Here is a 16,573-nt window from a genome sequence, read left to right as displayed (position 1 = left end):
GCTCTGGGCGCTCACAGCTAAGGCAGTGGAGCCGGAGACACACCCAAGGAGCCGTGCAGCACAAATTTTTCGATTTTCCTTAATCTAGATTTTCAAGTATTCTCAGCTAAACAACACACGTGTACTTCTAAGTCCCATCAAACAGCTTTCAGATGTGTATAAGGCGTTTTAGTGTTTGAATTTCTCCATCTCCAGATGTGGTCTGTGTTGTAGAGTAGTTATTTACCTGTATTTGTAACTAATCCATCATATTAGATTCTGCATGTCGTTTATAATGCTGTGTGGAAAAAAGGTGGGTATAGTGGTTTTGTAGAGGACTTGTAACACAAATCCCACACTCTAAAACCACAGTCTAGAAATGTTACAGCACTACAAGACCACCAATGTAGCAATTGAAATGGACACATTAAACTTAAATTATTTTTTTTATTCCACTTACATGAAATTACACATTTCCCCCAAAAATTACAGTTATGCTTGGGTGTCCTGTAAGAAAATTCCAAAGACAGACAAAGCTAACCAGCCCAACAACAACCTTCTTTACTCCTCCAAAAACTACTTCTTACCACCATGCAGTTCAGGCAAGTACTGAGAAAAAGGAAAAAAACAAAACAAAATGTCTTAATTTGAAAAAGCATTAATTAGATACGCAGATGGATCTTTTTTTTCTTTTTTCTTTTTTTTTTAACTGCTGTGCCAATACAAAACAGCAACAATACAAGCTTGTGTGCTCGTGCTCTTTTGTTCTTCAAAGTTTTCTATACCTCATAACCGATGCATAAAAATACAAGAGCAGTTCACCAAAAACAAACAAAAAAGATAGTAAGAGTAGAAAGTTGAGCAACAGTATGTGGAATGTAACCTTGTCTTCCAACTAAATCTTGGCTTCCTTCTCCCAATCACATCTTCACTGTCTTTACCTCTGCTGTTATTCCCCTTGCCACGTACAAACTCAGTTGTTGTCACCTCAAATATAAGGAGGCAGCTCCTGTTTTTGTCAAGCACAAATGCGTCATCAAAGGATGGTCAAAAACAGCACCGTTAATGAGTAGTACAGCACATACAGCTTAAATATTTTCTTACTTCTACAAACTTAACCTGCTGCATGTTTCATGAGTTTAAGAACCTGCCCTTTCACCCAGCACCTTAATAATGGAACACCCAAAAACATCTAAACCCAAACACTTTTACCCTCCCACCACACCACTTGAATTCCCCTCCCCTGCCCATCCCCTTTCCCCACAGTTACTACAAAAAGAAGGAATAGTAAACCAATGGGAATGAGATGAGTACTGAGAGACCTTAGATAGAAAAAAGATGGAAAGAGCTGGATGACAATGATCAAAATGAGGTGGTCTCAGTGTTGATGATCATGATGAAGATGAGCCAGGACGATGGCAGGACAACAGGGATGACTACGGGGGTCTGGCTCAATCTCTTGGCTCTGAATCCTCGCCTTCAACCTGGTTGTCCGAGGTCCACAGCTGTGGAAAGAGAAGGAGCAGTGAGTGGGAAGAAAGGAATTAAAGACCCGGCAGAGGAAAGGCAAACATGCAAGGACAGCAAAAATCATTAACATCTAATCTTAAAGGAATGTTAAAATACAGACCTATAACTTATTTATGATCTTACCAGAGCTGACCACAAAGTTTTAGTTTGAGTCCTGTAAATCATTTTGTGAAGAAAAATGTCATTTCAGTAGTAAGATTTAAGAAATGTAACTTACCGTCAAATTATCTCTCAATAGCTGCATGATTAGTGTGCTGTCTTTGTATGAGTCTTCACTCAGGGTGTCAAGCTCTGCAATGGCATCGTCAAAGGCCTACAGGGTTCAAAAACACAGTTCGGTGAGATTTTGATAGCCTAAAACAAGCTGTTGTGTTTGTGTACACAGGCTTTAGCTGTCATTTGTATTTAACAGCAAATTTACACTTGAGTCCTCAAAGACTGATACCAGAGAAATAACATTACAGTTAGCACTTTAAAATCTCCAGAAATGTAAAAAGAAGCTATGTGGAGTAATGAGTTCACCTGCTTGGCGAGCTTGCAGGCTTCTTCAGGTATGTTGAGGATCTCATAGTAGAAAACTGAGAAGTTAAGGGCAAGACCAAGACGGATTGGGTGTGTGGGCTGCATTTCACTTTTGCTGATATCAAAGGCGGCTTGGTAGGCTTCCTGTGAATTTGAAATGATGCCTGAAAGAGAAAGGAAAGGGCAGTGGAGCTGTGAGACTTACAAACGTGGAAAACTTAAAACCGAGTGTCAGATAGCATTTTTTTTTTTTTTGTTAGTCGATATGCAAGCAGTAGTAAAACATTTAGTTCTCTCTTAACACCCCCATCATTACATTTTTTAAAATTTATTTATTTTTAATATCATGAGACAAGTCTGAGGTTAAATCGCCCACCCCTTCAACAGACAGGCAACACCTTTCTGTGGCATTAAGGCCTTTACAGTTCCTGCTGGGTGGAGGCCAGAAAGGAGGAGGCTTTTTCAAACCATTTACCACAGTTGTCCTGTTCACACACATATCTGACTGGTTTAACCCATGGGGACCAGCACAGACTTCATTATGCATTTAAAAAAAAAAAAAAACAGAACTTAATATAAAACTAGACTGTATAAAAGTATAAACTACAATTTTCAGTATTAGTAGAATTTAGTAACTTTAAAGAGACCATCAAAGAGGGAATGCATTAGTCTCATTTGTAGACACTAGCATGCTTTCTTTTCTTTCCCCTAACCACTAGGGGGCATCTGGGTCTAAAAAAAAAAAAAAAAAAAAAAAAATGTAGGAAATCCCTGAAAGGACCACAATGGTTTGATCCCAAGAAAAATATTCAAGTAATCCAAGCTGGTCACTGTAGACCAAATAAAAGGAATCTTATTTAAAAAAGGAAAAAAAAAAAAAAAAAAAAGAACCTATGCTTCAATGTAATCTTTTCCAAAGTTTTCTAAAAACTGACAGCAACTACCAAAGATCTTTTAGCCCTTAGTACATTATCCTACCTCTTACTCATGGAGGACATTTTGACACTTCAGAATCAGAATCTCTATTGTCATTGTAACAAGTCAACAAAATAAAGTGCAGTCCCTGTGGTGTCAAGAGAAAAAGGTTTAAATATAATTACAAAAGAATAGTATAAAGAAAAGAGGTAGAACACAGTCATTCAGTACACTCAGATACTTTCACAAGATCAAGAAGTCTGTTATAAATCTAACAGCAACAGTTAACTGATATCTTATCTAATATGTATATTCCAGTTTATCTCAGTCAGCCAAAGATCTAAACCATCACTATACTGATATGGAGCTTACCTTTCTTGTTGTCTCCTGTAGCCACCTCCGCTAAGTAGCGATAGTAATCGCCTTTCATTTTCAAGTAAAAGACTTTACTCTCTGCTGCTGTAGCGTTTGGAATAAGATACTTGTCCAAGAGACCCTGTTTGAAAACAAAAACAGACAGCACAGTTTTAGAAAACAATGGACTAAGATATTTAATATAATAAACATGTTCTCTAATATATGTAAGCCCGTTTTACAACATAAAAGCCAAAATCGCAGTGCTCATTTGTGACCTTTATTGTAAATGTATGCATAATGCATTGACAAAAAAATTGCAGTTTTACATCACATGCTGTTAATATTCCATTTCTACTCATCACTTGTTTCCCGAGCCTACAGGAGGAGCTAAATGTATTTCTGCCTAGTCCAATTAAAAACAAAAACCCAACACAGCCATCACTTTAAGGAGTAATTAAGGGTAGATGCATGCTGGCTACAATCAGTAGCCTCTAGGTTTGAGCCTCAGATTTTGGCTAAGCAACATCACAGATGCTTCAGGGACCATGGCAAGTGGAGAGGGGGTGTGTGTCAGAACGTGGTAACACTCAAAGCATGGGGGAACAGGGAGGGACGGGCTGAATGGACAAGTCTGGAGTAAAGATGGTTGAGATGGGAAATTTGTGGCTGAGGAAAAAAGAGGGCGTGGATGAAAAGCAACAGGGGTGGAGGAGGAGGAGAAAGCCAGGCTGCTGAACTCCTGATGAGCTTTTGCTTAGAAGTAGGTCACTCAGAACCCAGCTCAGCTCTTCACCGCAGAAGGATGCACCACTTGGTACCCTACTTCTGAGGGTAACGTGAATGCTAGCAGGCAGGGAACAGAATACCTTTCTTTAGTGGGAGTGTGCCTTAAAACATGTTGGTAATGTGCTATATTAAAGAGCAATGAAACGATATTAAACATTAACGGTAAATGGTAAATGGACTGATTCTTATATAGCGCTTTTCTACTCTCCCGGAGTACTCAAAGCGCTGTATACAACGATGAATAAATACTTTCATTTTAATTTTAATGTAGTTTCCATCTGGCCATTTGCACTTCTCACAAGAGCTATGCAATAAAGAGATTAAAGATGGCAAAGCAGAATTGTTCCTTGTAGCATTGGTGACCAAATGTTAAACCTCCATTAAAATAACAGCATCTTGATTTGTATGTTTTCACAGGTCCTAAATATGACCTCCAAAAACATGATGAGCTGAGCTTCGTTCCTTGGGAAAAATAAATGTTGCAAGATGAAAATACATTACAAAAATGGTCTAAAAGCATTTCCTCAGTGCTGTTACACTGATGTGACTGAACAGGGAAGCCCTCTGGGATGTCAATGTAACTACAACCATGGCAGGCATGATGGGAGTAAATTAAAAACAAAAAAACCCCCCAACAACAACGTATATTTTCAGCAACTCTGCTTTCATTACATTTTTATCTTAATTTCTATCCCCAAGTTAAGAACAGAGTTATTACTAAAATATGGAATAACTTAATATTTCTAAACATGGTTACGACAGTAATGCACAAACTATGTCTGCATGGAGATTCCTTCCAGTTAACATGCGTTTCCTCATCTTATTCATGCCAGTGAGAGTGAGCATCAGGGTGTGTGCACACGTGTATGTGCAGGCACCATGAGGCAGGAGCACTCACTGCTACAATTATATTATGTAACAAGTACTAACATCACATTACTTAAAACCAACTTTAAAAGAAGAAATTTAAGTGAAATGTTTTGCATCCCCAGTAATGTTTGCACTTTCTGTAACAACCACTTTCTTGTCCTGCTACTAAGAACAGGAATAAACATGTCTTTAGACTGGGCCAGATGAAAGCTCACACAAACTAGTCCACTTAAAGTATGCACTGCTGGTGCACTTGTCCCACACCCCTTATGTGCTCATTTGGCTCTCTCTTTCAGTCCCCATAAGGCTTTTTGGCGGAAGTGGAGAGCAGTGAGCCAGAATATTTGTAGCTTAGCCTCTGTCATTATAGGATTAGGGCTCAATGAGTCACCAGGCAGATAATGCGCAGGGTAAGAGATGAACAGAAGCAGAGCTCCAACAGATGGATAGAGTACTTAATATGTTTGCAAAAATTATAAAAAATAGTTAAGACAAAAACAAGTGGCTAAGATCAGTAGAAAAAGTGTAACTATTACTGGAGTTAACAAATGCATCTTTTTCAAAAAGCCTTTAACACTTCATCTGGTAAAACAATGTAGATGCAGCAACCTGATCAAGCCAAAAGAAAGATGAGGGCTTTGTAACCCTCCAAACAGATAACCATGTGTGCATTTATATTCCCAGTAGGGACATGTACGATTAGTCATCTAATCATTACTACTGTCACTAGCTGGTACCAGATGTAATATTTGTTTCATCTAATTGTCTTACATTTTACTTTATAACCGCTGCCGGTAATAGCGTGTCCTAATGTTATGCATACATCTGCCACCAGATCAAGCGTAGTTGGTGAGAAACGCCAAAAAACGTTAATCTTGGCCTGATTTTTTGTTAACACCATTATTGTTAGTTCTTTTAAAAAGCAATTATATATATATATATATATATATATAAAAAAATAAAAATATATATATATATATATATATATATATATATATATATATATGACAGAGAGAGAGAGAGAGAGAGAGACAAGCAGCATAACTGAGCTCTCTTTGAGAGGTGGATTTGCTTTCCCTTCTTTATAGGGTGAGGAGTTCAGTCACTCAGGAGGGGCTCAGAAGAGAGCCATTCCTCCTCCACATCAAAAGGAGCCAGCTAAGGTGGACAGGGGCTGTCCTACCCGAAGGAGGCCCCAGGGTACATGAGTGCATTATGCAAGGTGCCTCACAGTTGGGCAGGCTTGACTCATTACTGAAGAATGTGATTAACATTAACATTTAAAATAGCTTTTGCTTAGTGGTTTTTGTTTTTTTTAGTTGAACAGTTCTTAAATTTAACCTAATATCTGAGTGTTTTTGTTTTTAAATAGCCACTCAGTCTTTTTTTTTCGCCTCATTTAGTCGACAAAGAAATTAGTCACCAGGAACATCCCTAATTCTCAGCATGCTAAACTTGGAATCTCGAGTTTACTTCAACTGAAGAGTGCAAAGTAGAGACTCTTTGTAATACTTACAGAATACTTCTGTAATCATATTTTTGGGCATCAAGATAAACACCCTTTCCACAATGGTACAGAAGCTGAAGTAAAAATACAGCAAAGCTGACTTTGCCCAGAGGACAAGTAAAGTATGTTAGGATATTCAAATGAGAAGATGCTGATAGACTCATTACATACATCAGTAAGGTCAAATGCAAACCACTATTACTGGGATGATCTTTAACAATAACTCAATTATGTTCTAGCATTGAGGTCACAGCAAGGATGGTGTACTGTTAGACTGAATTATTTCTATTGCCGCCGCCCCCCCCCCCACCTGGGGAACACAGTTCATGCTAATCTTTAAACAAATTCCCATTATTTTCCTGTGCCTTTGCTGGAATATTTGTGTAACAAATTTTAATGACTTTGAGTTTATCATTTCAAAGGTTCTCTCGACCCTCTGCATCTCCTCCATCTCAACATCCATTAGTCTGTTGTGAGGCCTTTCTGCTCATCACTACTATTTTCAGCTTCAATAGCCCATTTCCTAGTACGACAGCATCCACCATCCCTCCGCTGCAAATGTCTCTAACCCCCCAACCTAACCCCCCAAAAAGAAAAATAATGAATAAATAATAAATTAATCTCACCAGCACATCATGGCAGATTTCTTTCAGCTCTGTCTCAATCTTCTCCCGGTATTCCTTGGCTAAGGCTACCTTCTTTTCAGAGCCCTCGGTCTTCTGCTCAATGCTGGAGACCACGCGCCACGAGGACCGACGGGCACCCACCACATTCTTGTATGCCACTGACAACAGGTTGCGCTCCTCGTTCGACAGCTCCTGGCCTTCCTCTGTCACAGACTTCATCAGAGCAGCCATGTCATCATAACGCTCAGCCTGCTCGGCCAGCTTGGCCTTTTGCACCAGTTCCTTCTGAGGTGCCTCAGACATGACTGTTCACTGGAGAATGGGGAACATAGAAAAGGACAGGTTGAAATCAGTTAAGTTAAAAAGTAGTATAATAACTCTTCTGTTCCACCAGCAGATACAATTTTTCATTTCAGGGTCATTTAATGAGTCAAAGTGGAAATACATCAATGAATGTGGGTCCTAAAAAAGCTGTACACAGCACCTAACACGTTTAATTGAGTTTCCCCCCGTCTTTCAGTACTTTTACAAGGAACAACAATGAGGCATACCGTGGAAGTTATAAGTTTTTCCTGTCATTTGAAGGATTTATTTATAGTCATAAAGAAAGACTGTGTGACTGACTGAAAAACCCCCTGAAATATTTCTGTTTTAGGGATATCTGTGCTTAAATGAGAAGACTAGTAAACAAAGCTGTAGATCTATTTAAATATGCCAACAAAGCCTGCACAGCAACACTACAAGTAGCCACCTAAGCATCTTGTACAGTATTAGCCCCGCAAGTTACAGTGCAATGTGAGATCCTGTAGGCTTGTAACAGCAGAACTGTGGAATACCAGCTAGAGTTTACAGCCTAAAGCACTATGTAGACTATGCACACATCAACACATAGGAATTGTCATTACTATGTCAATAGCTTACATCCGATTGACCTATCAAAAACAGCCAGTGGGTTTACACAAAAAATCAATCCCTTTTTTCCATTCCAGAGTACATGTAGTGTAGTGTGTTCAGATCCATCGTAACATACAGAAAATAATGCATTTCTTTTTTCAGTTCCAATCTTTGGCCAAATAAGCTAGGAATTTTTAAAAGTTATTATAACCGTCATGTTATCCGTAAGTAAACGACTTTTTATAACCGTAGGAGGACAAGTGTGTGAACAAGGAAGTCGATCTTTGCCCGTCAGTGTACCCCTGGCCTAGGAGCAGAATGCACCATGTTAATATACATCGACTTTAATCGGTAAATAGATGTGCAGAAGGGATGATAAGAATAATATAATGCCAAGAGATAATTTAGTGGACACCGTACGGACAAAAATAAGAACTCTGATGCGCCCCTCTGTTCCTCCGGTACACACACACCACACCCTTCCCTGTACCTGTGGCTTGCCCAAAAAGCGGAAGCTAAAGTGCGCAAAGTAAAGCATGCTTGGACACACTATACTGGCATTAAAGTCACTATTGTAGTCGATACTGACCCAAAAGCTTTTCTCGTAAACTCAAACACACAATCTCACCGTAGAAACGCAATTCAGTGAATGAAAAACAACCGCTACATTCAGGCCCGCGTGACTCGTTTCAAGTATGGCCCCGTCTATTTCCTGAAAGACTAACGCCAAGCAAAAGTCTTGCATAAATGTGACTACTTCATAGGTAGCCCGTCATGCTCACAATGTCAAATAAAATATCTCCACACAATGTTAACTACAAGAATACAAGGAAAAACCGGAGACAGCTGAGTAGGCGCGACGCCTTTAAAAAGGTGTATCGCAGTTGAATTAAGCTAGCTGCTCGCCTGGTGGCACACAAGAAAATACATTTCAATTTACTTCGTTTTTCCTTTCAATAGTAGGCACCTAGTTGTAAAAACTTTCAATTTATGACGACAAGCATCACACCGCTTAATTAATAAATTGCTAAATACCCTCGTTTTAAACAAAATGTGCCGTTTGTACGAGTGCCAAAATTTCAGAGCTTCAATTCTTCGACAGACACGCCTTCTCCGTCTGCCATTTCCTTTTGAAACCAGACATTAGCCATATCCCACACTGTAACGTTAGCTAAGCTAGCCATGCCATTGTTCTTTAGATTGATGAGCGTCGCCGCTAGACGCAACCCTGCTACCAACTGGAGACAATGAGTCTCTATAGCTAGTCTGATTAATGAAAAGTCAGAAGACCTTAAGATGATACATACGAGTTTCAAAATTCACTTTTAAAAGCTGCAAGTCATTTCATACCTGAGTATTGGCAGATGTCAGTGTACCAAGCCACAGCTGATTCTCTCAGCCGCCCGACTGAATGCAGTCCACGGGGTTTCCTTCCAATCACATCAGTCCAAGGCACTGCCGGAGAAAAGGAGGGCTGACGTCAAACGTTACCATGACAACCAAAGCAAAGTACTATGGAAGTTGTAGTTCACCATTACTTCTCCAGTCTTTGTGAGGCAAATGAGTGCATATAATGTAGTTGACAAAAGCACCCTTTGAAGATTTTGCAGTTCATTATTTTACCGCTATGGTACAGGCACTTGTGATTAAGCTTATTTTATTGCCTCCAGCAAGCGGAGAATTCCTCTTAATAAGAAAGTCAACATCAGTGATATATGCAACATACAGATGTCTTACTGTATATCATCATTTTGTGTAACAGTAGAGACTGCAGACACCAAACACTAAGAGGAAATGTCAGTCACTGAATGACACTTAAGTAGCTATATATATACAGCTTAATTTTTATTAGAAGAACTATGTCCCTCACTCAAACGCCTCTGTGATATTTCCTCAAAATAAAATATTTTCAATAAGATTATTTGCTAAGGATGCTGAGGGCATCACAAACTAGAACACAGGACACGGTTACAGTATATCTTGCTTAACAGAAACTACTATTTCTGCATTCTGGTTGGTTTCCAAGGGGAGAGAGTAAAGCTATTTTTGCCCTGTCACATGTTTTCCCCTTGGGCCAAGATTTCAAGCTTGTAACCTATTTAAGAGCAGAGCAGATAGATAGGTGCAGAAACTCATAGGCATAAATGCAAGGAAGAAAAAAGATCTTCACACTTGTCAGTTTGTGGTCCAGGAAGGGCGTAGCACCAAACCAGAGGCATTTCATAGAAAGGGGAAAAAAAAATAAGATTAAGCTGAGTGATTGCTTACGTGTAACCGGTCGGGTGAGTTCTCACTCAGTCCATCAACCTTATCCACAGAACTTGAATGCACATGCACACACATGCACAAGATGAATGGGTACACTGCAAAAATTCAGTTGTCACAGGGCTACTCAGCTTATGTAACATCTCTGATTGAAACCTTAAAGTGCTACAACAGAGTCCGATGGGTGTAATTAATCAATAAAAACAGAACTAAACTAGACAATTAATAAAGGGATTAAAAAAGAAAACAACTAAATTTTGATCTTGGATCTACATGTCTTAGTAAAGGTAGGTACTCCTAAAAATCCTGCAGGGTATTTAGATTTCACAATGCTGACGTGGTCCTTCAAAGGTGAGTGACGTATCAAGAGTTTGTTATTTGCAGGATAATTTATTTATGAATTATTCATTGATAATGGCAAAAAAACCCTCAAATGATCATTAAAGACAAATTAAATGAAACCAATCCTTCTAAAGTGAAAAATACAGATTAACATTTAAGTATGTAGATTGGACAATATGTAATATATATTTGGAGGTGTAGTCACATACATGATACCTGTAGTAGAGTACAGTTTCACATGGAGTTTTATACGCCTGTAACTTTGAAATTATATTTAACAAACTCTAACTTCTATCACTTTAATGGCATTTCTAGAAATGTAGGAATGGCTATATTTTCTTCAATCAAAATGTGCTATCCTATGCATGAGCAAATGTGATATCATTGTGTAAAAAATTAATATCATATTATGAAATAACCCCAACATAGAATCAAGTCTTTTGCAGTCTCTTATCTTGTATATGGTCTTTTGTGGTTGTAGTCAGGGAAGAGACAATGAGAAAAGCTGTTTTAAGGCCTTCTTCACAAAACCTGTTGGTCCAGCAGAACACCACTCTGACCCCACTGTTTACTGTGCACCAGTCACAAGATAAGCTCCAGGCTTCCTCATCAGTCTACAGTGTAAGTGTATACAGAGCCAGAGGCTGCCTGAAACAATTCACTCTGTAGATGTTACACTAGAGTAAATCAATAAATAACCACTCTTAGAGGAAGCAAAGAGTGTGAACTATAATAGCCTTTTCAATTTTATAGCTCTAATATTCTGCTGACATTTTCCACCCTAATTACCAACAGGATGTGAGCATTAACAAGGAAGTATTAATACAAAAAAACAAACAAAAAACCCACCTGTGTGCCAATTTATGTAACATTCCCATTAAGCAAGGAATTCATTATGCTTGTGCTACATTTCTGGTTCATAAATATAGAGCAGATTTAACCATCAACAGTGCAGCTGAGCAGAAGATCTTTGACTCATAACAGGGTATGAACCGAGAAGCTAATGAAACCAATTGCGCGGATTAAATTTGTTGGTGTTACCTGAAACAGATGGAAGAGCGGAGGCAGACGAAGAAATATACCAAAGAAATATATCAAACATACCAAATAGGCAGCAGGATTAAAATGGTAGAAACTGTCTAATCATGTTGATTGCCCATAATAACGAGGAAGGAATAACAGCTAAGAAAAGGATGAAGAGTGGAAAGGCAGCTGATCCAGATGACATACCTGTGGAGGTTTGGAGATGTCTAGAAGAGAGATCATTGGACTTTTTAACCAGATTGTTTACTACAGATGATGCCTGAAAAATGGGGAAGAAACGTGCTGGCAAAGTATGTGAGGGGTGGTGCAGGACAGGTATGAGGGCAGTGAGACAGTGGTGAGCCCGTTCTTGTTTGCAAGGTCAGATTGGAGTCTCTGTGGACTATGACGTTTGCACATGACTTTGTGATCTGTAGCGAGGGAGTAGGTGGAAAGCTGTTTTCTTCCAACTACCTACTCTGCGGAGCATTCTTCTAGAGCGAATAAGAGGGATACAGACAGAAAAGTGAAGTTCCAAGGAGTAGAGGTACTTACAATGGGTAGACTGTAAGTACCTATAAATACATGAGATGAACACTTTGAAGCAAAAGTGCCACAAAAGAGATGAAGAAGAGAGTGTAGGGAGGGTGGGGTGAGTGTCGGAGGTGAAATGTGAAAGGGAATGTTTATAAGATGATATGGAGACCTGCTATGATGTATGATTTTGAGACAGTGGCACTTACAGAAAGGCAGGCCAAGTGATTGACCAGATTGCAAAAAATATGAGGGACAGCTCAAGTTGAGATGGCTTGGACATGTACAGAAGACAGACAGCGGAGATACTGGACAAACAATACTGAATATGGAGCTGTCGGTTAAGAGGAAGCCCACAGGAGGTCATGCAGATGGTTGGAGTGACAGAAAATGATGGAAGGGATAAGGTGAGATGGAGCAGATGCTGTGGTGACCCCTAAGAGGAGCGGCAGAAAAAAGAAGCTGAGCTTCCATTAAGTTTCCACCTACTGAAGGGGAACCTAAGGAAGAATTTTGTAACTTTCAAAGTTAAAAACACAACTTGGTAATATTAATATAAAATAACTTTATTCAAAGGCTATACATTACATTTTGTGGAGAAAGATATGATTATTACAAAAAGTAAAAACATGGCTGGTTGTCAGTCCAGACTTTAGCACAGTGATACAATGTCAGTGGTTAATGACCAATAGGTCCACATGTATTGAAAATAGTTCCTTCCAATGAATTAAAACCGTCTTTGCATGCTATGATCAACTTATATAAAATAAGGTAAGATAATGTTGTAATTTAGTTTAGACTTTGCAGGTTCAGAGCTGAAATACTGCAAAAGAACACCAAAGAGCGCAAGACTGCACTTGGGATTGTTTTCACATACACCACAGAGATGACAGTGAGACAAGTTACACTGTGGAATACATACTATAGCTGTGCACAATTATGTCACATGTATTACTACAATGACCAACTCTGGGGACAGGAGTTCATTAGTGTTGTCATTTACAACACCCAGTGCAAACCCATTTTCAGTCGACATACCTCTTATAATAGGATCAAAGGTAAATATCCAGATGTTTACTGCAGCAGCAGAGTAGGAACATGGAAAGCTTTGCAGTGATCAGACGAGTAGTGCCCTGTCTGCAGAGATTTTGCACATGACAAAAACGTATTTTTTGGCACAAACAAAATTTGTTTCATGATAATCTGAGGGGTAAATGCAATGCACAGTTTCAGCAACTGTGCAGGACAGTGCATTTGAAACATTTTCACTTCAACAACAACAATAGACTCATCATTAAAAAATAATGGAAGCAAGCCAAAAAATATATATATATATATATATATATATGTATATATATCAGTGCAGATTAGAAGTAAATCTGAATCTAATAGAAAGAACACAGCATTAGTGGTTACGAATGTGGCTTTCCAAGCACATTAATGAACTCTAGTCACATTCTGGATAACTATTATTTTGACATCAACCCTTCTGCATCACAAATCCATCTCAATCAAAACCCATAATGGATTTCACATTACACTGGATTTGGCAGATAACGTCCAATTATCATCATCATCTTTGTTCATTTGAGCCAGTGCCAATTCATCTTGTATTCAAAGCTTGCCGTGAAACAGTGGGAGACCTGAGATGGTGGTGGAGCCCATGAACAAGCTAGTCTTGTGAGCATAACATTTTGAAATGATCAGATTTTGCAAATATTGCATACAATCAAAAGTGGAACACACATTTATGCCAAGAGAGGGTAGCTGTCTTCAGTCCAATTGATTGTGTAAAATCCCTACATCATTTAATCAGCATGAGCAATAACTGAAGCTGTACTGAAGATTATCTGAAACACCTCAAAATGTAGAAGCCTGTCCTGAGTTGGTTCCAACTGCCTTACAGAAAGAGGTTAATCCATTACGCCTCCACACCAACCAACTCTGGGGGCATTGGAGACTTTGGATGTTTGCTTTCAAAGTGCTGCTTAAAGGTCTTGGGGTCGGGCATTTGTGTCTGGGAAAGAAAAAAAAAAAAAAAGATGACATCAATGAGAATGACATCAGTTTACTCAGATATATCAACAAAAAACCATAACATGAGACAAAAGGTGTTTCACAATATGTTCTCGACTCGGTTGGACATTAGATTACACTACAAATACCAGCTTGTTCTGTCATTGTTAAGGCTTTGAGCTGCTGCTGCTCTGTAATCGCTTGGATAAGTGATAACTGGCTAAAGGAAACACAGAAACGTATTTACAGGTAATACAGAAAGTCACGTTGCCTGGTGAGTGTTCCAGTTAAAACATGTAAACAGGATGTAGCTTGACAGCTCCTGTTTGACTTCAACCTGGTCAGTCAATCCAGGAGCAAACACCGGCTGGTGAAGAGGAAAATCGCCTGGAGATCTGACAAATTTCAAAAGCAGTCCAATTCTGGACGATCACTGAAGAGAACATGACTGTGAAATGGTCTCAAAGACAGAAAATTTGTTTGTCCCACCGAATGCAGGTAAAATCATTAACAAAGTGCCTGCATTTGTCGCTTCATTATTCCAGGAGGAGCAGAAGCTGATGTCATTTATGCTAAACATTAGGCAGTGCTGTGCCAACTGAGCAGCACTGCATGCCACCACCTGTGTGTCAGATGACGGCAGTGACAAGAAAAGCTGACTGTCCTTGGCACAGGTGTGAAAAGAGAAGCAAAAGGTGTATGAGGGTATTAGAAAGGGATTTTAACCACTTTCCATCACACCTTTCTGACAATCGTAGAGATGTAGTTGAAACTTTAAAAGGGGGGGGGGGGGCTTGGCATGAGTTTATAATTTATCAATAACCTATCAATTATGAACCTGCACAAATCCATGCTGCCCAGGTAAAACAGCACTGGGATGAATCCAACCTCTATTGTGATCTGCTTTCAGCTTGTGACTCACTTCTGTTCTATTCTTAGTGTTTTATATTCGATTGTTTACAAAATACAAGAAATGCCAAGCAATTATAACTCAGTCCAGAAAAGCCTACTGACCTAGACTTTACTGAAATGAGATCATACCTAGTAATCACATAACATGGTGAAGTTATTTAAGGTAGCTGGCTTGGGAGGTATAAGTTCCAACTTCAGTGTTAGAGTGATGTGTGAAATGAGATATGGTATAGGTATTGACTTAATCACATTGCGAACAATATGATCAAATCCACTGCAGTGATTTGCCAGCCTCCTGTGTAGTGAGTTCCATCCTAACTACATGGTTAAATGTTTGCTAATGCTGCTACTGTCAGCTTTAGCCCATACCCGACACACGGTGCATGTGTATACTAAAGCAGCCTTAGCTGCAGCCTTCTGGTCATGGCCTTTACTCTTCTTGATCTCCGCCTGCTTTTTGGCATTTTTCTGCTGGGACTGGAACTTTTGGTGCCCACGGGCCATTTCTGATGTTCCACCTGCCAAAAATATACAACAATTTAATCAACACAGCACTAGCAAAAAATGCAAGGCACCAAAGGAATAAAAGCCACACCATCCTGAAATGCAGAGAAGTGACAGCAGCTGAGGCTTTGGATTAAGCACTATTAATTATTTACAACTGAAGCATACCTGTCTCCTAACTTAACTAGACTTCAAAACGTAGAAGGCAGCAGCGGCTGTGAAACACCGGTTGGAACTAGGCTAATTGTTGCTTTTTGGGTCACATGCATCAGGCAATTATCTCGTAAATTTCCCCAAAGAAAATCTAAATGCTCATTTTCAAAGTTATTATAGACACACTATAAGATTTAGGTCAATGTTGGGACTGTATGAACTCGTTTACTATCATCAAACTAGAATCAGTCAGCTATTCTAATAATATGCATGTCACAAAAGAAGTGTTAATGTCTCTTTTCAGTTGCCACATTGCATTACCTTAATCAGCAAATATTTACGTCAAAATATCGTCCACCACTGACCACCGTGGGTGATGTAAGGACAGTCCTCGCCATGCAGTGCCCATTCAAGGCTAACGTTATTTGAAAATGCTGCTTTAGTCTTAACAACTTCAAATACCGTTGAAAATTCTCACTTCGGAGACATCTTGATAACACTAAAATAAAATTTTTTTTTAGAAAAAAATGTAACCATACATTTCTTTTCGTACTAATTCAGAGACACTAGCATTCAGTTAGCCGGTTGCTATCCGTTAGCTCGTAGCTTGGATAATACATTGACACATACAAAAAAACACGACTTTAAGTAGACATTTAGCACTAAAACGTACTACTAAGCGTTTTGTAAATACCTTACCAGTTAAAAATAGTACTTGTATCAGTGAAGACAATCACTAAACTGAAGCAGCACTACGCTGAGTCCTGTGAAACTCTCGCCTATCCCTGCAGTTTGGCGTCACCGCACTAGTGCGCATGCCCAAACCATGAACTATGAT

General features: G+C 39.1%; 2 protein-coding genes across 3 annotated transcripts; both read right to left on the bottom strand.

The window, feature by feature from the left end:
* Positions 1 to 411: 411 nt before the first annotated feature.
* On the bottom strand, positions 412 to 9,490 carry LOC116328653 (14-3-3 protein zeta/delta-like). The gene is made up of 6 exons (XM_031750480.2): positions 9,337 to 9,490; positions 7,093 to 7,404; positions 3,319 to 3,442; positions 2,032 to 2,195; positions 1,727 to 1,822; positions 412 to 1,484 (listed from the first exon to the last, which is right to left on the bottom strand). The coding sequence occupies exons 2-6, from the start codon at positions 7,393 to 7,395 to the stop codon at positions 1,431 to 1,433; spliced, it is 741 nt and encodes a 246-aa protein (XP_031606340.1). The 5' UTR covers positions 7,396 to 7,404; positions 9,337 to 9,490; the 3' UTR covers positions 412 to 1,430.
* A 3,205-nt stretch (positions 9,491 to 12,695) lies between these two features.
* LOC116328664 (zinc finger protein 706-like) lies at positions 12,696 to 16,568 on the bottom strand. Of its 2 annotated transcripts, none has more exons than XM_031750499.2 (3): positions 16,435 to 16,568; positions 15,448 to 15,596; positions 12,696 to 14,167 (listed from the first exon to the last, which is right to left on the bottom strand). In XM_031750499.2, the coding sequence occupies exons 2-3, from the start codon at positions 15,580 to 15,582 to the stop codon at positions 14,072 to 14,074; spliced, it is 231 nt and encodes a 76-aa protein (XP_031606359.1). In that variant the 5' UTR covers positions 15,583 to 15,596; positions 16,435 to 16,568; the 3' UTR covers positions 12,696 to 14,071. The 2 variants fall into 2 exon arrangements, with proteins under 2 accessions (XP_031606359.1, XP_039476118.1); XM_039620184.1 differs by lacking the exon at positions 16,435 to 16,568 and adding an exon at positions 16,057 to 16,395.
* Between the last annotated feature and the right edge of the window lie 5 nt (positions 16,569 to 16,573).

This window comes from Oreochromis aureus, linkage group 11 (genome assembly GCF_013358895.1).
Source record: "Oreochromis aureus strain Israel breed Guangdong linkage group 11, ZZ_aureus, whole genome shotgun sequence".
Lineage (NCBI taxonomy): Eukaryota > Metazoa > Chordata > Actinopteri > Cichliformes > Cichlidae > Oreochromis > Oreochromis aureus.
Note: the sequence above shows the minus strand (reverse complement) of the source record. Positions and strands in the feature narration are given on the sequence as shown.

Excerpts from the sequence above, each read along its gene's own strand:
- LOC116328653 (XM_031750480.2), bottom strand. The coding sequence starts at position 7,395 with ATGTCTGAGGCACCTCAGAAGGAACTGGTGCAAAAGGCCAAGCTGGCC. Across the intron at positions 2,196-3,318 it reads TACAGGAGACAACAAGAAAG|GCATCATTTCAAATTCACAG; the intron begins GTAAGCTCCATA and ends TTTCTCTTTCAG. Across the intron at positions 1,823-2,031 it reads CCTGCAAGCTCGCCAAGCAG|GCCTTTGACGATGCCATTGC; the intron begins GTGAACTCATTA and ends TGAACCCTGTAG.
- LOC116328664 (XM_031750499.2), bottom strand. The coding sequence starts at position 15,582 with ATGGCCCGTGGGCACCAAAAGTTCCAGTCCCAGCAGAAAAATGCCAAA. Across the intron at positions 14,168-15,447 it reads ACACATGCACCGTGTGTCGG|ACACAAATGCCCGACCCCAA; the intron begins GTATGGGCTAAA and ends TTTCTTTCCCAG.